The sequence below is a fragment of the Etheostoma spectabile genome, chromosome 13 (genome assembly GCF_008692095.1).
Source record: "Etheostoma spectabile isolate EspeVRDwgs_2016 chromosome 13, UIUC_Espe_1.0, whole genome shotgun sequence".
NCBI lineage: Eukaryota > Metazoa > Chordata > Actinopteri > Perciformes > Percidae > Etheostoma > Etheostoma spectabile.
In genome coordinates, this window is record NC_045745.1 from 16,550,497 (window position 1) to 16,573,331 (window position 22,835).

Consider the following 22,835-nt stretch of genomic DNA (forward strand, 5'->3'; position numbering starts at 1 on the left):
TGTGGGTCCCCCAAATAGAGAAATAAATAACAGCAGTATCCCTGACGTTGTTAGCCAAAAAGGTCGGGTAGCGCTACTTAAAAGGATGGGCAGGTAGCCTTAGATATGAGAGAGAGCACACCTTTTTCCTCCCACCTGTTCATACTTTAAATCTTGCTACACACACGGACAGGCACACACACACACACACACACACACACACACACACACACACACACACACACACACACACTCACCTGTAAATCTTGTATCTGGTAGAAAATCCCTGCTGGAACCTCTCTCTGAACTCTGTGTACTCTGGACATCTGTGGAAAGGCCCCTTCTCAGACAGCAGCCAGTCCAGCTGCCCCCCACTCTGCCTTGTGTTGAAGCCCCACGCCGAAGAGCTGGACGGGGACGAGGAGGAGGCCGAGGAAGATGACGAGGACGAGGACGACGACAGGGAACTGTGGACCTTCCCGCCGTGTACCCCGCCGCCTACTTGTTCAGCTCGGGTGGGCAACGGCACCCATAGCAACACCCACGGCAACCATAGGAGCATCAAGGAGGACACCAACCATCTAGCAAGGCAGGCGGAACCATGGGAGCACCTCTCTTTTCTCATTGGCCAAGGAGTCGCCATGGTCCAGGTGGTGATGTACTAGGGCACCTAGGACCGGCATTTCTTCTGACAGTCACCTACCACTGGCCTGCAACAACAAGAAAGAAACACTTGGCTTTAATTTCATGGTGATAAATTTCTTTGAATTCACAGTTTTGATTGATGGACATTTCTGTCCACATATTTTGATTACACTCCAAAATTATGAAGGCAGCACAATGTCTCTCTAAGTGGTATTTATAAAGATAAAATCAATCATAACTGCTTTGAATGTGCACATCACATTATCCCTGAAAGTTGGACACACGTAATTATTGTTATTAAACCTAGAGTATTAATTAAATGCAGAAAGGCATTGCTTTCATTCCTCTAAAGAAGTTACATTTTACAGATGGGGGCATTGCCCCTTGTTAAAGTGTAAGGCCGATTCATGCTTAGGTTTCACATGTGGAAGAAACTTCAGACTGGACTGCACGGCCAATTTTTTCCACCCCAAATATGTCATTTTGTTGAGTCATTGTTGGTTTAAATGCTAAAAAAGAAGGTGTACATTTCCTTGGTTCATTTGATCAACATTTATATGTGATCTTGTGATGTTTGAGAAATGATTGTTCACTTGTGTTTAGTCTTTCTGTTCAGGTTTTCTGCATCAGGACTTTAATTCTCTGACCTGCCTGGCCCATTAAGAATAAGGACTGTAGATCCGGGCCGGTTCCTATTGGGGCTGTCATCTTTGAATAGAGTTACGGATGTGAAAAGATCCAAATGACTCAATAAACTCTTATTTTTGGCCAGAAAATGTCTCTTATTTAATTGGATTAGTGAGAAACCTCCCACTGTAACTCAGTGGTACAAAGGAATTTTTTCAAAGGAGTTTTTTCTAAGGCAGCTAGCATTTAGCCAAATTAGCTGTTAGCCAAACTAACGTTAGCTTCCCGGTGGAGGCTACTGGCAGAAGCGTGGGAACAGATCGTGATTCGTGCAGTATCATAAATCCTTGTGAAACAGGATTATCATCTTGCGCATGCCCGCAGATCAGGTACCTTCAGCTCCCCCTCTTCACCAGCATGAGTTACACCAATCAGAGGCATCACTGTGGGATTGATCAGGATTGTTGGGTAATGAAGTACTTAACCAAGACATTGCAGATAAAAGACATTTATCTCAAAAAACAGTTGGTGCCCAATGAACTTTTGTCATCTGAATGAGCATATACAATCGCTTAGTCATGGGGTAGCTGGTTTTAAGTTTAAAATCGACAGTTACGATTTTATAGCTTATACTCCAATTGTCAATGGAGAAATTGCATTCTATTTTAACTTCGGGAACTCGCTGTGGGCGGGACTGTTGAGCTCTAGAAGAGTGCTTGCGCATACAACAGGGTGTTCGTATTTGGTCGGTGCAGACAAACACACGCTGTATTAACACTTTCTTTAAGGTGCCACTTTGACAAAGCTTTACTTAAGAGAGGAAAAAAAAGTAGAGGCTTGCTCCCACACACACTGTTAATGACTAGCAGGATGCTGAGTCTTCAGGGACAAATCAGCATTTCAGACGGATATGTAAAGTAGCGGAGAGGACGCTTTAAGTGGATTGGGATCCTAAGTATTCCCTATTTATCTTACAAACAAATTAGATAATTAATTTCAGGTGGATAAATGCAGGCTCAGACATGAAAAAACAATCAGGGCACTGCATTTTTAATTTTCGCTCGCTGCAGCGAGAGATTACTGCAGTTTGAAAAGGCAATTAGCAAAGTCATCTGTCAAACGAATGTATTTATGCAACTAAAAGCAGGATGAGAAGTTGATGAATGCGATGGTAAGCTGATGCTGTTCCTTGTACTATATGGCCCAGAGGTAAAGCTAGTGTAAATTAAAAATGTGCCACCTGGTAGATATCTAATTGCTGTTTGTTACATCCTGGGAGGGGCCAAAACTACATACTATAGAATAAGACAGCCTCACATTCCAAGCCTATACGTGCCTTGTTACAGAGTACGTATGTAAGTATACTTACTTTGTTATACCACCCTTATATTAGAAACCCCAACCATTTTACCAGATTAAACCAACTTTGCAAACGAACTTAAACATAAAATTGGAAATCTGATTTTTTTTTTAGGTTTGTCTTCCCTTCTATCATAAATGTACAGCATAGATATACGATGCAGCTCATACATGTTGGAAGTGATACTGATTCAGACAAGAACTCCTGCAATGGTTTCCCACTTTGAGGAGCTGTGAGATTTGCCTTTCAAATGATGTTCTGTAACGTCTTAAAAACGCGACATCGCACAGAAATAAGTGAACTGAATAAGTGTAACTGCCAGGCCTCGTCTCCTCTGAGACCCCCCCGCTAATTATAAAATGCATAAAACATGCCGCAAATGCCGGCGAGACAATACAGGGAAATTGTGAATTTTTAGCCCTGACATTTATTGTTCGCCTTGCATTATTCACACACCCTTTGCGTATTTACTCTTCTCTATCTCTTAACATGGGGCAGCAGGAGGTAAGGTAAAAAGGCACGAACATCTTGAATCCATATTGGATAGGGGGGCAAGAGGGGCGTGAGGGCGTCCAGGTGGAATGGAAAAATCGAACACGTTTCACCCTTAAATAACATCTCAGAGAGTCAAGAAGGAGCTTAGGTTTATTGGATTTTTTTTCTCCATCGCCTTCCCCGGGCTTAGCGGGCAAGAATTAAGGCTGTTGTACTGTGTTTGCACAAAAAGAGAGAAGGGGGGAAATGAGAAACAGGAGGAAACCTTGGAGTGATGACAGAAAGACAAAGCATTTACAGCATGTAAAGCTGGAAAGCGGCTCATGAAAGAACGCGGTCTTTCCCACCAGAACATGCTCCTTAAACTACCCGCCTGGCCGCTGAGTGGCCGAGCCAATGGCCAAAGCTGTTGGCCCCCTGACTCGTTTAAGTATTTCTTGCTCCAGAAAATCACAAGGATAAACCAGTGTCCTTGTTTTACTCTTCTTTTCCAAGTCAAACTAAATGATAACCTCCATTTTTCTGTGCAGCAGAGAACATGAACATAGAACAGAATTTGTCAGCTCACTATCTGAGTCGAGCAATTACAGCAGCTGGGAATCCTTATTAGATCCGACACACATATGTGTTTAACGTCCGTTTGTAGCTTCGGATGTGTGTATTCGTGCACATTCGGTGTGTGTGCGTGCATATGCTGCCCAGCACCTGGCCGAGGCCCTGGCAAGCATTAGACCTGGGGGAGGTCCATCAGCATTAGAGGCCAGCTGTATTCCTCAACCCCAGCAGCTCACTACTCACCTATCAGTGTTTATTTGAGTCAGCGGCAGTAGCCGGGCCAGCTGCACACCTGCTCTGAGTACCCCTCTGTAATTCAGGATCACCGCACACTGAGGGCGGAGGAGGTGGGGGTAGGGTAGGAGGGAGGAAAAGGAAAACAGAGAGTGACAGAGAGAAGGAGCGAGATCTGGACGAAAGGTAGCAGAGGACGATTGATGTTAACGGAACGGGATGACAGTCAAAGAAAGACACACAGGGAGGTTAAGAGAGAGCGACAGAAGGAGAGACAGATGAATCCAGAGGCAGAGACAAAAGAGACAGAGTGGAGCTCACATCTACATTTTAATGTGGGCTCCATACGGGGCGTGCAGAGCAGACGCTGGCTGGAGGGTACAAAGTAAATGCCAGATTTCTCCGCTTTGGTTGAAGGTTTGATTTGGTGAAAAGTACAACAGAATTTACAAGACCCGTAGCTCGTCAGCTGCTTTGTTTTCCCATTAAGATTCAGTTGTCTTATGCATTTCATTTTAGATCTTTTATTTACTATGTACATTGTTACCTTAAGAGAGCCAATCTCTTTAGAGAATGCAACAACATCCCAAACCAGAGATGCACATATGATGCAGATCATATGTACAGTACATCTCCACTCACGGTGGTAAAAAAAAAAAAACTCTACAGGGCAGCTTTAATCTCTGCAGACTTTGGTTTGAAATACAAAAAATATATTACATACCAGGAAAACTGTTCTTAATATGATTACCTCATGCTAAACTGTCAGGTACAACCAAAAAGTCCAAATAATAAAATCATCACAAACTTCATATGACAACACCGAACCGCATTCCTCTCAATACTATAACTCACTGTTACTCAAACAGGGGTATGTGTACCACAAGGGGTACTTTGGAGTACTGCAGGGGGTACGTGACATTTTCGCAAAAAAATGCTAATTTCAAAATACATCATGCATGATTCCTATAATAATAATAATAATGAATTATTATAATATTTTATAAAAAAGTGATTCTATTCTGAATCTATCATTGCTGGTGCTGTATTTACCTCTTTACATTGACTATTTTTTTGCTGGTCAGGGGGTACTGGTAATCATTTCAAAGGGGGTACAATATGAAATATGAAAAATGTTTGAGAAACACTGCTGTAACTAATACACTTGAGATTAAGCCGACAGAATTTGACAGAAAATGTATCTGCTACTACTCTAGCTATTGTGTTAATTGATATATTGTTTCAGCAAAAATAACAACTGAATATCTTTGGATATTCTTTGGACTGTCAGTTGGAAAAAAAAAACTAGAAAATTAAAGATAGACTAGGTAGACCTGTGTGTCGGTGCCCACGTGTTTGAACAATTTTGATACATACTTTTTCTGTGATTATTATTAAAACTGTTTGCATAGGAATACCATATTATACTGATCACTGTAAACAAGGTAACCATGGAGCCAACGTCTGTCCTTGTGAAAGGCAAAGGACGTTTCTGAGGGCAGAGCAGACCGTGTGAGATAATCTGACAACATCGACTATGTTATGACTTTGTATTAACATCCACTTGGTATAAATGAGCAGCTGTTGAGAGCTAACAGTTAGGCATTTTCTGTTCTATTCTGTTGTGTGGAGTAAAAATGACCTTTGATATAACTTCAGTGGTCTCTGTCTGTTCTTGGTAATGTAATTATTCTACCACCACATGTGGCTCTTTCAATAGGCACGGCTATTTATTTGGCTCTTAATGTCTGAGTGCTTTGCTACATCTCAGCCCTGAGCTGCCTTGTACAGTATTTCCATCTTTCATGTATAGCAATGTAATCATCTTTGCAGAAAGTGATATTTGCCGAGCGCTTCTGCCAAGCTTGTTTAAGAAAATTGCCAATATGACTTTCAACAAGTCATCCGCTGAATAAATAGATTAATACTTATGGTCTGATATGTTTGTTCAAACAAGTCTCATAATTTGAAGTATTGAAACCAGTAACATTATCTGTTAGTGTGAGGAGATGACTTGACTGTAAATATTCAGACATAAATTGGAGTTTGTCCTACTCACTGAACGCAAACAGAGACACACTTGGCCTGGTGGGACAGCACTCAGCGTCTCTTTACACACCCCTGCGTCAAATGAAGTCACTTGAACTAATCTTCGCCTGTAATTCCAGCGTGTTTTTGTTTTTTTTCCTGGGGCTGGCGAAGACTTTACAAAGTGGCTTGTTTACAAATCCGAAAAAAGGAGAAAAACTCCATGATTAAAGCAGGGAAAGGTTGAGCGTCATGCTCGAGATAACTCCTGCATGTAGCTTAAAACCAGCAGAGACAATTTGGAAGCCACAGCTCCACCCACTGAGCTTCCCTTGGAAATAAAGTGTTAACAATCCAGGGAAAGAACAAAAGAAACTTGTGAGTGGATTTTTCTCAGACTTGGAGCATATAGGCTGAATCTGTTTTTGAACAAACACACACACACACACACACACACACACACACACACACACACACACACACACACACACACACACACACGACTGGATTGCGAAGGAGCAGAGCCAGCAATGATGCCAGCATAATGCCGATAATGTTGGGAGGCCTACTCTGATGGACTGTGGTTAGGAAGTGAAACCTCGACAAATGATTTGCTGTGCTGGCTGGCTCTGTGTTTGTGTGTGCGTTTGTGTGTGTGTGTGTGTGTGTGTTTGCGTATTCTTGTCTCTGTGCAGCACATGTAAAACCCATGAGGGTTACTGTCTTATCAGTTTGTTCTTTGGTCAATCTCCAGCTAGACATACAAACAGCCATATGGTCAATTAAGGCCCATCAATACCTCTGTTAACATCTTAACATCAACAGCTGATAATTAAGAAAACCACACCTTGTCAGCAGCTAGCTCTGCTGAAAGTCATATTATCCTACCTCACGTACCCCACCCGCTGATCAGTGTTTGAAAGTCAGAATACGCTGTTTTTTGAAAGACCTTGTTTGGCTTGAGTGTTATAAAGCATAATGAGTGAGTTTGTGCATCATAAGCATATTACAATTATGGTTTTATAGCCCCAACCTTAGCAGGAATCTACTCTACTCTACTCTACTACTTTCTACTAGAGCATGTTTACATGCTTTAATGTTCTGAAAACATTATTTTCTGATATTGTCCTTGTGTATTCAGCCTCTCCCCCTCCATAATGCCACGCAATAACAGTAACAGCACTTTCTACCTATATATAGTACAGTTGTGACATCACAACCGTACTACTCATTTAAAGACACAGTTTCTGAACACTCACTGTGGAGCATTTTGAGGCTTTCACATTATTTATATAGCACCTTGAATGAAAAAATAAATCTCAATTTTTACAACATGGGACCTTTAAAACAACGCAATTTTCTTATTTAATAAAAAGTGAACCCTTTGTAAGCACGGCATGTGGTTTTCAATGGAGAGAGACAAAGAAATAATGCCACTACACGGCACTACTATTCTTACACTGACACATGTCAACACATTCCAAGAGGACATCAGTGTCACTTTTGAGCCCACCTGGCCTATAACTTAATTGACTGAAACAGTATTAGTATAGCTGCTGCTCCTTTGGGTAAATGGTGAAAGGAGGTGGTTTGGGCATCTGGTAAGGATGCCCTCCGGGCGCCTCCCTACGGAGGTGTTCCAGGCACATTCAGCTGTGAGGAGGCCTCGGGGAAGACCCAGGACTAGGTGAAGAGATACCATATCCACCCTGGCCTGGGAACACCTCTGGATCTCCCAGTCAGAGCTGGCTAATGTGGCTAGGGAAAGGGACGTTTGTGGTCACCTGCTGGAGCTGCTGCCCCTGTGGCCAACCCAGATAAGCGGATGATGATGGATGGATTGATGGCTATAAACATAATGCAAATGTATAATGTACCTATGTAGCACAGGTAGCTTCTGTTAGACAGTAAAGATACAACCACAGATTGGCATTCCCCAGAAATACGAGTGTCTCAGTGGCTGGCTTGTTACAGCCACATTCATTAATCATCTTTGTTGACAGGTACTAAAGTAAAGCTTCAATAATTAGAAAAAGAAATAGTCAGCTAGGAGTTTACTGATTACCTGCCTGAACCTGGTAATAAGAATCAGGGAAACAATCTGATACCATGTCATTATACCATGGTCTGGGTGAATACTCAATTCCGATTGGCTGCAGGGTGTCCATAAAAAAGTGACACCAGCTAAAGCAGTTACGGTGAAACTGACTGTTTACTGTTCTAAATTGATGCGCTACATTAAAACAAAAAGGAAATGTGAATTTGTTCATTTTAACACTGTGAGGTTCTTCAGTGCCTCGTCCTCTGAACACCCCAGGATGGTGCTAACACACAAGCTGCAAGAAGAAAGTTTTAGGGACCTTCTGAACTGACTTTGTTTCACGGTGAATAACGTTATCCACATCCCGTTCACTGTTCAGGTCGCTACTGCAGGCTGCGGCCGACAGTAATGGTATTGCGGATACAGTTGTTTGTAAAACTTGTTATATTGTTTTGGGGACAATGACATGGCAGGAAAGCTAGCTGGTCTTGTTGTTCAACATACCGTCAAATTATTTTTACTGATTTCCAACTGTACAGAATGTTATTGACTTTGGATCTTGCTAGCACAGCGTTCGCTTTCTGGCTCGTTGCTAAGCTGAAGGAATTAACGAGCTGAGCGGACTATAAATATCTCCTGTTGCTAAGGGAGGCAAGTCGTATCTAAGGTCTTTCCCAACGGCGAGGCGTGAATACCAATACATACATTACAATACATACCAATTTGTAATTACTACAAGATGTGCTTATCCTTCACTATACTAAAATTCCAGGATGTTTGATGTTGAGCATTTGAGCAATTTATAAAATTGGACAACGTGTCTCCACTTCATCCCAATGTAAAAATGAAGCCAAAGTATCCAGGATACGGGCGCCGCCATCTTACACTGGTGATGTCATTTAGAGCCAGAGTCTAAGCAGTAGTGATTGGGTTGTGGAGCCATGGTATCTAGGTCCCGGCCAGACACCCACCAGTGTCAATAACAGCTGCCAGTTGTGATGTAACACCTCTTTTTATTGGATCAAATAATTCAAAACAACAACAAACTTATCAAAAAAGTGAATTAGTAATGTTTAGTACATTTAGCATGTTAGTCTTTTTTGTTTGGCCCATGTCCTATCTGTTAACATGGAGGGGTGGGTGGGGTTTATGACCTACACTGCAGCCAGCCACCAGGGGGCGATGGAGGTGCGTATCCTTTACTGTTGTGGAGAGGTCAAGTCGTCCATCTTTATTTACGGTCAAAGGATTGAGCCCAAATGTAGAGATTTAAATGATTTAGTACTAAGAGATGAATTGTTTATACGCTTATTTCAATGCAACAAATCTGCAGGACTGTACCAATATAAACATCTGGAATTACAGAGTAGACAGGAAACCCTGGTGATGCAAAGACCATCTGATGTAACTCAAGCCAACAATGAAACCATTAAAAGGGGTCTTGCTCATCCGTGGAATGCATTCACCGATGCATTTATACTTCAAGATTTCAACATAAAATGTCAGAAGAAAAAAATCAGGATGTCCAAAAATGTCTGCCAACGAAGTATTCAAAATTTGCCTAATAGCTCTTATGATGTAATGACACCTTGGTAATACAACTCTATGCCTTCCTGACACTACATATGTATGAAATGTGTATTAGACTACCTACCCTGCTTCTTTCTATCTCAATGACTCCTTCTTTATTTCTTCACTCTTCCTTCCATAACAGAACTCTCCAAGGCTTTCTCCCCTTTTGCCTTGCCCCGCTCCTCCTCCTATCCATCCTTGGGTCTGACAATTAACACAAAATGCTCACTACATAGTCAGGCAGCCCCATACAGTCCCTAGCCTACTGCAACATATCCTTTATTAGTTGCAAGCTAGTTTAATCCCTTCCAAATAGGTCCACACAGAGTCAGTTGGGCTTCACTTGATATTCTGCCAGCAGCAGCAGAAAGGAAGTGGAGGAAGGGAATTCAAATTATACCGTACCATACAGCAATATAAGCTTAGCTGAGGCTGTATGGAATATACATGAGAGTCATTTAGGCCCTATGCCAATATATCCTTTTGCATTAAGAATCTTCTTTTCTGAAGTAGTGGTAATGATGCCGAATGGTCACTCATGACACATTTTAGAAATCTCTTTAATCTGGGTCCTAGGTAAAATTGCCTGGAGAAGAGAAAATGCAAACCTCCCCAAAAACTAGCAAAATAAAAATGTGAGCTAGTAAATAGGATATGTACTAAAAACACTCAAACAAAATACATGAATGCCCAATTTGAATTTGTTGCAGGCAAACAAACCCACAGAATTAACACTCAATTTCTGACGTTAGCCTTAGTTTTAGCATCTGTCAACACTTTCTTCTGGTTTTAAAGTCTGCGAATGTTGCTCTTATTGATCTCATTTTGACTAAAGTGTCTGCCAAATGAACAGGCAGCTTTTTGTTACGTTCCCAGCAATAAACTGCGGACACACAAAGTTAGCGGTTAGCTAGTGAACATAGTATAGCATTAAGCAGCAAAAGAGGCAGACATTTTCTCAGGAGTTGGTGGAAACCAAAACAGAACTAAAAGTAGAGTTAATATTTGTCAGTTGGCCAAACAGGTCTTGACATGAATGCTATGTTGCTACACGATGTTGCTTTGGCTTGTTTAACTGCCCTCACATATGCATAACGCAGCTTTAAAAAGCCTAATTTTTGGCATATTTCATGTATTTCCAGTCATCCAAAAAAAGAGCTTGTCAGCATTTTGCTGTTGTTTTAATGCCTCATTTAAACTCATGTTAAAATTTCATGTACGCTAGCAAGGCGTGTCAGCTACCTTGAAGTTGGCTGAATGAGGTATCCTCAGAACGCTAACTGCGGGGAAAAGTTATATTTCTAAACTTCAGTCCCAGTACACAAACTCACCGAAGAGAATTTCAAATGTCAAGACATACATAGAAGTAGCACAGCTGCTACCCACTGATCCACTGCTATCCACACAACAGACAGTGAGCTCACAAACAATGTTAATAAGCTTTTAGCAGAACCGTCCACAGCGGAGTTAAATCTTCACATACAAGCAGTTGACACATGATGGAGCGAGTACCGGGCCGCTTGGGGGCCCATTGGATACTTAACAGTCTGACCACGTAGGCTAAAAGGGCAGCCATGCAATTAGTACTGGTCCAAATGTATAGCTGTAATGATTATTCCCACTATTACACAGACAAAAGGGGTTTGACCGAAGGCACTAACTAACCACAAAGTCATTGTGATATTGGCTGGACCGACACATTATGCTGGAGCAGCAGATTTCTAACATATTCAGTTCTGCAAATAGAAACCACATTGTCAAACAAACACATCCATTAATGAGCTTATGGTAGCTTTTGTGGACACAGCTGTTTGAGCAAGAGAATATACACATTATAAACGAATACCTTTTAACTAGGCAGCCATCACAGTATAAAATGAGGATGAAATTGGAGTCAAGGGGTTATCTTTTCATCTGTAGATGAATTTGCTGATTGATTTGTGTGCTATTATTTGCTTTTGTTATTGCAGTGCTGATAGATAATGGCTTATTTCTTGTCGGTTTGAAGTTTGATTAGAAGTTGATTGAATTTGGAGGTGCTTTAAATTCCTATTAATATAGATCCTCTTGTGTTGTTTTAAAGCCTCAGTAATGATGTCACCCCAGTAGTATTTAAACTGCCTCGGATACTGCAATCCGAGACAAGCAGCAGTGACTGCAGAGTTGACCTGCAGCGTCCATTAATCAGCCGTGTTGTCACTTCTGCCATCTGCCAATACCGCTAATTTAACAATAATAACCATTAATGAGTAGAATTAGCCGTAGCCGAGTGCCCAACACATTTTAAAGGCAAATACATCAACAAACAAACAGCTGGTCATTAACCGCTGGATGGGGTCACTTACAGCCATCAAAAGCTTCCTGATGGTCTGGCATACATAAAGGACAAGACATACCCACAACAAGAGGGCCGTCTGCTGGATATATTGCTACTTAAACAGATCTACGCCTCATGCTTAGTTACACACAAACAGTCATTCTCGTATATGAAAATAGAATACAGTTCCTCATCCTTTATTTACCCAATAAAGGATGATACTCACATGCCATGGCTGTGCTTTAATTTCAGGCCAGCCACAACAAAAGACTGCCAAAGCACTGTTCATCAACACATCCATTAAGCTATTAATGCAATCAGTACTGGTCTGGTATTACAATTAATGGGACTGTTAGAACAGTTAGCAATACTGACTGGGTATCTGGGTTCATGTCAAAGGAATACTTTAAAGGAACAGTTGGCTGTTGATTGAGCTGGCTTAGGCACTGATGGCCTATCAGTGCATTGCCAGGCAGGCCATATGTGGGCTAATGGGCCAACCATGGTGTTACAATGAGTGTCCAGTAATACTGGTGTTCAATGTCCCCACTTACCAAAGCGCTCTGATCCATATCAACAAACCTGGAAATACAGGTAGACTCATTCTAATTCCCGACACTGGACACATGCAGCCAATACTTGATGTGCATAAGAATGAGAAGCTAATTAGGGAGAATCTGACTTTCCCCCAGAAAGTTGGGCTTCAATGTATTTCTGCTGGGATTTAGGAAGACCCATCCAACAGGAATACACAACCAGTGGTTACATGTACTATAACTTATTACATTTACTCAACCCCATACAAGTTTGAGGTAGGCCTATTTGGACACTACTTGAGTATTTTCATTTTCCATGAATTTGACATTTTTGTTTAATGTGAAATGTATGCAATAAAAGGACCTCTGGTATTGGTGGTCATGGAATTTGGAACAGATGTTCTTGTCGTTTGGTGGTTCGGTTGCTTATCCCAAATACTTTCACTTTTGATATTTCTTATTATACAAGTACACATGGCTGAAATTCTTTTTAACTTCCACTAAGTAATATGTTGAATGTAATAGAGTATTTTTATATTGTGGTCTTATGTTACTTTAATGAAGAACCTGAAACGCTGTCCACCTCTGGGTCTACAAGATACAATATTCAACATACATTTTATTTTCATAATATTTTTATATATTGGTTATATTTAATGTTATGCTGCATTCAGAAACTTGCAAAAAGACTTTTACTTGGAGCGACCTCTAGGTCGCCCATTAGAATGTGCGCCCCATGTAGTCTGTGCGGCGGCTGCAGGTTCGACTCCAACCCACGGCCCTTTGCTGCATGTCGTCCCCACTCTCTCTCCCCTCTACTGTCTTAAAGCTGTCCTGTCACTAAAGGCCATAACACCCCTAAAATAATCATAAAAAAGATAATATACATGCAGTTGATATGTATACATGCAGTTGAAACTTCATGTATGACCAAAGTAGAAACTGGCCTTTTTTGATGACAATTATTTATTTAGTAATTTATTTAGTTACACTTAATAACTGACCTTTTAATGCTATACTGGGTGACCTTTTCTTACAAATGATGGATCTGTTTTTAAATGAGCCTGACTTTATGGTGTTTTGGTCACATTTGCGCTGACAAGGGCTATGCCATCCCTTTTAAGGCCATTTCACATGGTAAGTAATGGGCGCCTAGAAGTCATTCATCTTCAATAAGTGGTAAGCAGGCAGGTGGAGAGCCATGGGCCGCCTGGCAGCCTATACAGGCAAGTGAGTTTGTTCTAAAACTGTCATGTCTATGCTCATTCAGCACTCGCCCACGCAGCTGCAAAGCCATAGTTCAATCATACATGTTTCTTTGCCTGGCCTATGAAATGAAATTCAAACACAGAGAAGGTTAATCACTTATAATTGCCATGTTTAGCTGTGCTGGGGCTTTTCATTGAATTACATAAGGTCACTTGACTTTTCGGTTAAAGAGTTAAAGAGCACTGCTGAGCAAGCTTGGTGGGTGAATTTCATCTAAACCTTTTTCAAATAAGTAATTAAAAGTGCATACTTCAGTATTCAGTTCCACTGAAATTCTGAAACTTCCACTATATATTTAAAGCTGCAGCTACCACAATTGATTTTCAGCCAAAATAACAACATGGGCCTGAAACATAGAAGAGGGTCCAATCCCCATTTGGAAGAAATTGAAACTACTAATTGAAACCCTTACCAGCAGTGACTGAGAGTTTTGTCTCAACAAACTCAAAGGCACCAACATCCAATGTCATTGTCATTGGATGTTGGTGCCTTCTGATGTCGGTGCCTTCTGATTGTATGTTTTACGGGTCAGGACTCATTTTTACACTTCTGTCTTTACACAGATAAAATAAATGAGATATAACATGTTAATTAGTGAGTTTAAGAGGTGTTGTTTTCCCATGTTTCAAGTTTGTATGCTAAGCTAAATGGTGGCTGTTGCTTCATGTTTACCATACAGACATGAGTGGTTTTAATTTCCCCATGAAACCCGAGGCAAAAAAGCAAAAGGGCGAATATTCGAAATTATTGAACTACTTCTTCAGGCTTAGGTGACTTAAGCACTTTGTTAATGATAAGATCCAGTTACATAAAGTGAACATTAACTTTTGAGTTGTGACAGTGCAAATTGTGCACATGGTATCCTGCATTGAAATTGTGTGTGTACATGCTCACCCAGACCTCCACGCACACTTTCTGTTACTGAAAACAGCACAATACTTCCAATCTGTCTTCTCCAATATGGGCATAACTCTAACATCACATGGCTTACAACTAGAATAGAAATAGACACAGCTAGAACCCCAAAAATTCATTGTGAATAAAAATCTAAAGCTCATCCATCTCGCATCTCTACTCTCACAGTGCCTGCCCAAGCTAGGAAAACTGACATTTGTAAAGCTAGCTAACTATCTCAATATTATATGCACAGACAATTGATACCAACCTTCTTACTTAACTCTGGGTAAGGCACCAAAAAAGAAAATGTTGCATAATTTCTATGGGAATTTCATAAGACCAGGCACTAGAAAAAAACACAGGCAAGATATCAAGGCATAAATAGCACACCAAATGGGCAGTGTGTCAGCATTAAAAGTATCCGATGGCTCGCTAGCTGCTTAGGCTGCATGAGCAATGCCCACCTTATTAAAAGCAGGGTAGGATTTTCTGAGGAGTGCAAAAATACAGAGTGGATTATGGTCTGAATAGACAAGAAAGAGGTGTTCAAGGACTGACATCAACATCAAAGTGCTGGAGTAAAAAAATGAATGCCAGTGCTACTCTCAATCACCAAACTGCCATGTGCTTTTCTTAAGATAACCCCATTGACTTATACCTCCATCTCATCCAGATGCATTGACACTGCACCAGCCTAACAAACCAGCAAAAAATGGAGATTAGGTTAAAGTGAGCTTGCACTTTAACCTAAACTAGGGCAATTTACAGTGTCCAACCACAGGTAAGTATAAACGGCTGTGATAAATTCACACTCTCATCAAGTTTCCCATGGATTTCATTAACACCTGAACAGTTTGGTCATTTCTAACCAAACCCTTGAGTGTTTTGTTGGATAGTTCAGTTGGCTTGGTGTGAAAGTTCATTCAAACTCAGGCGCGGACCAAACAACCGATCTCTGGTCTGCTTGAAAACGGAGGTCTCGGTTGGCTTCCAAGTGCACTGGTTTGACAATGTGCCGTGTAAATGCAAAGAGAACAATATGAAAAATTCAAAAATGTTGCATCTTCACCCCTGAATGGCATTGAGTCTACCGATTTATAGGCGTGAAAGCGCCTAAGACTGCATGGGTCTACAAATGGCAAAGTCTTTATCCGTCCTTGCACTGCAATTCTAACATTCACTATGATCAATGTCCAACATGGCCCAGACAGTGTCTGGAGTACTCTATACTAGGCACGTTGGGCCAGACCAGTCACCACTAGTAAACATCACATTCTGCTTTCAGTACATTTGTATTTCGTAAAGGCATTTCTTATATGCTATGTTCTAGTTTCATGCGGGCAGACATATAGCTGCTCTTTTCATTATACTCATACGAGCCACATAGTATTAGTTCTACTCCTAGTTCTTTCATCATTAGAAAAAAGGTTTGATGTGGAATCTCAATACATTGCTTTGTTCAGAACACTTCATTCTCTCATATAACCTCTATATCTGAAGGCTTTTGATAAACAGTGGAGCATCTGCTGCATAATTCAGGGGTCCTAAAACTTCTGTTCTGGACCAACATGAAAAATGTAATCCCATCCCCTGGGTCTCATGCAGCCTCATTATTCATTGCTGCTAGTGTCATGTGGGAACCCCAGCAGAGGAGGGAGCGTGAAATATTGTATGTCCCAGCACATAGTTTAAGAAAGAGTAGGGTAATATCCAGTGAGTGTGTGGGCATTGTGTTATATTTGTTTTAATTCTGTGTGGGCTGTGCCAGTCACCAAGGGGCATTCATTATGCTATTGCTCGATCACCATGGGGATTGAGCAGGGCAATAACGTTATGACCCTGTCATCACAGAAATATGGTCCTCATTGTAACTGTATTGCTTCTGGTGGTGATGTGTAATCAAGGCCAATTGCAAGGCCATCATCTCATCTCTCTGGCAAGCAGCACATGTTGACACATGAATGTGTCACTCAGGCTTTTTCCCGAGCACCTCAGCTGAAATGCATTCAGCTGGTGTTTGCATGATCGGCCCAGATAAAAATTTTTTAAAAAAATACAACCTTGGACTGTTTTCAAAGAAAATAATCTGCAGGAGTTTCTCAGGGGAGCATGTGTTTCTATTTGGACCTTATTAAAACCGTGCAAATTGAATCTAGTCAGCCACAAGCAGTGGAATCTGAATTTCTGAGATTAGCATTTTGGTGAATCAATAAAAAAGAAACTCAAGGCCTTTTACAGGGTGGAAGTGTAAAATTCATCGCAGTTGCCCTCTGGGACGGAAGTAACCCCCCTCTCTCGTCCGTTTTCCTCCAAAAGAGAGAGACACTCTTGGCCCACAGTGAAAGAGAAGGCATGATTGAAGGCTTATTTCCCCTTTTAACATCATCAGCTGCAACCTGCCTCCATTACAGGGGCACATTAGCAGCTTATAGTCAGTTTATCGAAATGTGTTTAAGAGGTCCCCTCATCTGTAACAGATGCACTACAGTCTCCTAGGTCTCAGTGGGTATACCACACACACACACAAGTCCACTGCATCACAGACAGAACGACGGCTATTTCTTAATGATCTCTTCCCCTGGGATTGCAATAGAAAACCATTTAGTTAGCAGCCTCCTTAATAAACCCAGAAGAGGTCTTGTGATTGCTTCACCAGGCCACATCGGTAATGCTCCATTTTGCATAGCAGAAAGTGCAGCAGTAGCATCATAAAAAATTGCCCATCATGCATCTGTGCTGTATTAGCCTCCACGGGAACAACGGTAGTCGTTTTAACCTTTCCGATCTCAAATCTCTCCAATCTAATTAGACCTATGAAACACAAAACTGTCAGTCAAGTGTTTCCCTGGTCATCAGTAACTACAGATAAAATGATGAGTACAAGAGTTAGGTCATTAATAACAATGTCAGCTATGATAGGCATATGTAATTACACAGCTCTGTGCCATACTTAGGCCTCTTCAAGTATGATTTCCCACACAGTTCATTTATCACTACCTGCAGACAATCATTTTGCTTAGCTCTTGTGAAAATGGAGCATTATCTTTCTGTGATCTTCACCTCGAGGGAATATCTACAGTAAACCATTTATCAGCACTGTTCTGTTCTTCAAGCATGGTTAGATTAACACTAGGGTCTGTTTGGCCCATCCTGGGGAGCCCCCAACAATCAGTGGATGAGCAACATGCACAGCTAAGAACAGTGACTCTAATCTGACCACTTTTTCCAATAACACGTAATCTAACGCATTAGTATTTCCAAACCAGTAACTTATCCAAGTCACTGTGCATTACTACAGTATTATTGTCATTTTCCTTTTCCAAAATATATATTTTTACATTCTTCTTGCGTATCCAGGAGTGAGGTCATGTATGCGACAAGTCACGTTTTCAGCATGAGGACAGGTTTACGTGTAACACGCAACGACACAAACGTAAACAACAATGAAAGGAGGAGAGAGATGCGCATTTTCTATCTGAAAATACTGTAAATAGTCTGAGTTTGTGTCAGCTAAAGATGGCAATATTCAGATTCATTGTACACTCTGTGCAGGTGGCAGTCTCATTTTTAAGCATCTATTCATACCTAGTCAATCATGCAAAAATATGCTACAATTTTTCTTTGTAGCTGCCTAAGTTCAATGTCATATTAACAAGATTTGTAATGAATACCATACAACTTGGTGTATGTGGTCTAAAGCTGAAGTGAGACTGAAATCCACCTGACAAAAAGTAGCCTACTTTCTAGACAGGAAACAGCATGGGAAGGGTTGTAAGCATAGAGTAGACTGCAGGTTGTAATGGCTAACAAGCCAACTACAGCAGTCCACAATGTTATTAATATTATCAAAAGTTTTACGGTCATTAAACACTATCGCTCACATATGTCGCATGTGTCTCTCCCCCTGTTCCACGCTGAAATGAATGGGAAGTGACATCTCGTCTGACTGCGCCATAAGGTCGGTTCCACACCTGTAAGTCAGCTGGTCAGAACAAAAGCAAAAAAATACTCAATACCATGGCCAACACATTCTCTCTCCCATTGCGTCAGGTGCCTCTGGCGTTTGTTATTGACACAAAAAGTCTTCTTTAGCGTCAAATCTAGCCCTTTGACGTCATTTTTAAACTTGGTTGGCACTCTTTGTGTAATTTTTTGAAAGTCTGGGTCGGGACATTCATTTAATTGACATGCGGCACAAGAATAGGACAGGTCAGGTTTAGGAAAAGATCATGTGTGGGGTTACAAAATGTACTTTTCAGTGACACGCGGGACAAGAACAGGTCACAAACCCCGGGCTTGTGGGTGAATGTCCTGTGTCGTTTAACCTATCCATTACACCAACCTTACGCGGATTTTAGCTCTTTCCTACTACTCGCTACCATTGTCGCTCTTAAAGGTGCTCTAAGCGATGTCATGCGTGTTTTAGGCTACAACATTTGTTTTCACATACAGCAAACATCTCCTCACTATCCGCGAGCTGCCTGTCCCCAGAACACACTGTACAAAACGCGGTCTCTGTAGACAGCCCAGGGTCTACAAACGACATCAAAAACAAACTGTGCCCACCTGCGTTCCTGTGTTCCAGCCAATAACCGACAAGAAGGATTTGGGGTAGGGTTGGGGAGTTAGTGCGTGGAATCACAGAAGCGAGGTGGAGGGGACGGGATGAGGAGGAGGGAGGGGCAAGCTAGTCTCGCTTTGTTTGAAAATACTTTGAACGTCAACAAGAAGTAACGTCACCCAACATTGCTTAGAGCACCTTTAATACTGCGTCATCTAACGGAACTGTGGCCGAGCTGCTGCTCTGCCCGGTGCGTCCCGTACAGACGCTAAAGGTTGATTTTTGCGTTGATATCTGACGCTGAGAGCCACAGACCAATCATAAACAGCCCTATTAGGCATAAAAGCACACTAATAAACATAAACTACAAAGGTTGGTTATACATACAGTTTCTTGTTAGGTGTCCCTCAAGATCCACTGATGCATTCCTTTAACAACCAACAAGCCTAACACTGTCTGTTAAAACAACCATATATTCCATATCACTGGCCGGCTAAAAAAAAGCCATAATTCTAAACAACCTTATCTATCCATGTAATTTATTTCTCATAATTTCATCATTCATGTGAGCCTGACTGTCTTGCTTGGGATTGTCTTGTAAAATTGTGTGATGGCAACCGAGAGCCATAACGATACACATGGTGTTTTTTACTGTGATTACAGGCATGAGAGCAACAAGGTTAGGCATGGAAATTGCACCAAACACTGTCATCAAAGAAGTATAATCTTTTTACTTACTTTTTTGGAGCAGGATATCAGACAGGGTTAGGCTGCAGCTACAAGCTGTATTATCAAAATTAGTTTCTGAACTCAACAACTTCACACGAGCACCCTGATGCATGTGTGCACTTTTTCACACTGTTTCAACGACTCTCATGTATGGGATTTAGTGCGAGGTGGGAGGATGGGTAAGTGAGAGGAAAAGGTTAACAGAGGGGATCAACTGCAATGCATCTGCTCACAGTCGCTAAAATCTCTAACAGACTCCAACTACTATTTTAAAAATCACTCACAATGCACTCAAAGGTCAGCACTCATTGACTTGCTACTTATACATGAGTGTACAGGCATGCGTTTGTGTGTATGCATTTTTAATTGGCGTGGCCTGTCCTCTGAGAGTTTCCCACCACTTCTCAAACAATTAGTTTAATGGAGCGTTACTCTAGTTTCTGGGTTAGCAACGTCAATACATTGATGTCCCGCAGACATAAAGTGTCAGTGCAGCAACTCATACGGCCATAAAAAGAGCCTACACAAAGTCCACTCTGGTTAAGCAAAATCCACTGATAGAGATAGTGTGCTGCACAGGAGCTAGGACGTTGGGAGGGGGGGATTTACGAGCCATTTAGACAAACTGGACTCTCCAAAGCCAGAGGCTTATGTCGACACAATCGCTGACTATACACAGGGGCAAATATTTTTTTCTATTTTTAACACCCCCCAAAATGTCATAATTAACTTGTATAGCAATGACATAACAACATAAAAACGCACAAAAAAAAACTCAACTTTTATAATGTCACTCTTTCTTGGTGATAACCATGCCTGTACTTAGCTTCCCTGAGAATAATTGCCAGGTTTGGTACCACCGTGCCTGCACATAGACCAAAACCTGTGCCCAATGACTGTATCTTGCTACAATACTGAATGCATAAATTGCCCTTTGTAAAGAAATTGATACAGCTCAGAAGTCCCTCATAAACCACATTTTAACATTTTGTGTACAGATTAACCAGGAAAAACAGGATACATAATAATTAGTGAGCTTTAGAGGTGCTGGCAGGCATTGTTATTTACCTTAGAGCCTTCAGTCTTTGTGCTAAGCTAGGCTTACTACATTCTGACTCCAGCTGCGTGTTGGAAAGAAAGCCAATAAGCATATTTCCCTAACAACAACAAAAAAGACACAACACAAGCACACACACTTGTAGCCGCCGTATCTCATGCTGTTCTGTCAATTTCTCCAATGTAAAAAGTTTTCTTTCTCACAATGAGCCTTTGCCCCTCGACTAAATTATCTTCTATTTCTACTCAGACACTGAAACAGTTTTCAAAAAAACAAATTAAAAATCTAATTTTATTTTTTTTGAAATACCTTCAATTTAACCAGCAAACACGGATCAATTTCAAGGCTGAATTCTCACAGCACCTGTACGGGCTGACAAAACCAGATACTCTTATTTAAATAAGACAAGCTTTGTTGAGTGGAAGCATCCAGTGTAAATGCAACAAACTGGCCTGATTGGAGGGCTTCTGGTAATTGAAATGAGCAAGAATATAATACATGATGCACACTACTACAGTCTAGCATGTAAATATTGTGAGGCAGGGGCAGCTGCAAGGCATTGTGAGAAACAAAGGACAGAAAAGGTCCTACATAAGCCAAAGGTAGTGAAGAGAACATTTTACTCACAAGACAATAAGGATCTCTTTAGGAAGAGCCAATTAAGTTTGCTCTAAAGTGCCCATGGTAAATATCACTTTACGCATTTTAAGTTTAGAGAGATTACCAAAGCAATCTAACATACTGTCAACAGGAGGTGTCTGTCAAAAGGCATCTTACCTAACAACCTCTTATTGACACTAGAAATGAGAGTTCACTGCAACGGTTCACCACAGTATTCATGTCCCGTCTCATCAAGAACACAGGCAGAGTTTGGAAGTTAACTCCAAACTCTGCTCTGAAGTTAAAAGAGAGGAGAAAAATGTATGTTTTCTTCAATCTTGCTTCTCAAATTTGTGCTCTTATTCCTATGCACTTTAGAAATTGCCATGCAAGATAGTTATCCATTCAGCATGGCTGCCTCGCTTCTGTGCTGTACCAACCCGGTCTCACTACAGTTCATGTTAATTAGATTTATTGATGCGTGTACGCGATTTTCTTGTTTATTGCGTGTACATGTCTTGATTTTCAAACGTGACTATTTCACAAACTGCCATGACACTGGTCTGCTCTGAGGGATGCAACAATGGGGAAACGAAACGCCACACGCCGGCGACAACAACTGGTAGGAAGAGAATAACGTGGAAAGAAACTGCAACAACCACAATTCTGTGTTGTTGAAAGGTTTATAGGCAAAGTAGATTTTAATATGTGAAACCAAACATATTTTTAAGCTGAATTGTATCGATTAAAGGTTTTTTCGTCCTGCATCGCTACAGTTTTGGTTCACTCTTAGTGCTCCCATCATCTTTTATGTTTACAACAGCTGCAGGAGTAGCAGTCAGCTTTTTTCAGCAAAAAAGCTCTGATAACCCCACAGTACACTACCTGCAGCACCAAACAGCAGCCAGACAAACACAGCAACTAGCTGATGAACATTTCTCTGCTGAGTCAGATATTTCCTTCAAGAGTTGGTGGACATCAAAACAGAGATAAAAGCAAATGAATAGTAGACTTGCATTTGGCTGGTGGTTAAAATCAAATGATTACTAATGTTACTGTCTGCTGGATGCATCATTTAGCAACTGTTGCTAACATGTTCATCATAGCAACTTTCTAATGTGTGTGATTTATGACTTTATTATGTCAGTGTCGTGGTGACTGCTTGTTATGGTGCCCCCAAGTGGCCACAAAATAAATAAATGCAGGTTTAATATCTCAGGGGTGAATTCAAAAAGAATGGATTGCGGCCGCTAATAGAACCATGAATTAATTGTGCCTCACTTAGCAACCGCTGTCTGTCCCGCCTCAAGGTACAATTCACAGTGGTTATCTG

General features: G+C 41.2%; 1 protein-coding gene and 1 long non-coding RNA gene across 2 annotated transcripts in view; one reads left to right on the forward strand and one right to left on the reverse strand.

Moving 5' to 3' along the window:
* Positions 1-683, reverse strand: part of LOC116700081 (BMP/retinoic acid-inducible neural-specific protein 3) — a 119,070-nt gene extending 118,387 nt beyond the window's left edge. The window contains exon 1 of the mRNA XM_032532932.1: positions 237-683. Within this exon, the coding sequence (XP_032388823.1) occupies positions 237-622 (386 nt within the window). The 5' untranslated portion in view covers positions 623-683. The remainder of the gene's footprint in view (positions 1-236) is intronic.
* Positions 684-8,033: 7,350 nt separating this feature from the next.
* LOC116700083 (uncharacterized) lies at positions 8,034-22,592 on the forward strand. Its single transcript, XR_004334564.1, has 3 exons — positions 8,034-8,187; positions 22,254-22,261; positions 22,582-22,592. It is a non-coding gene; the product is annotated as an uncharacterized LOC116700083 (long non-coding RNA).
* The last annotated feature ends 243 nt before the right edge of the window (positions 22,593-22,835 follow it).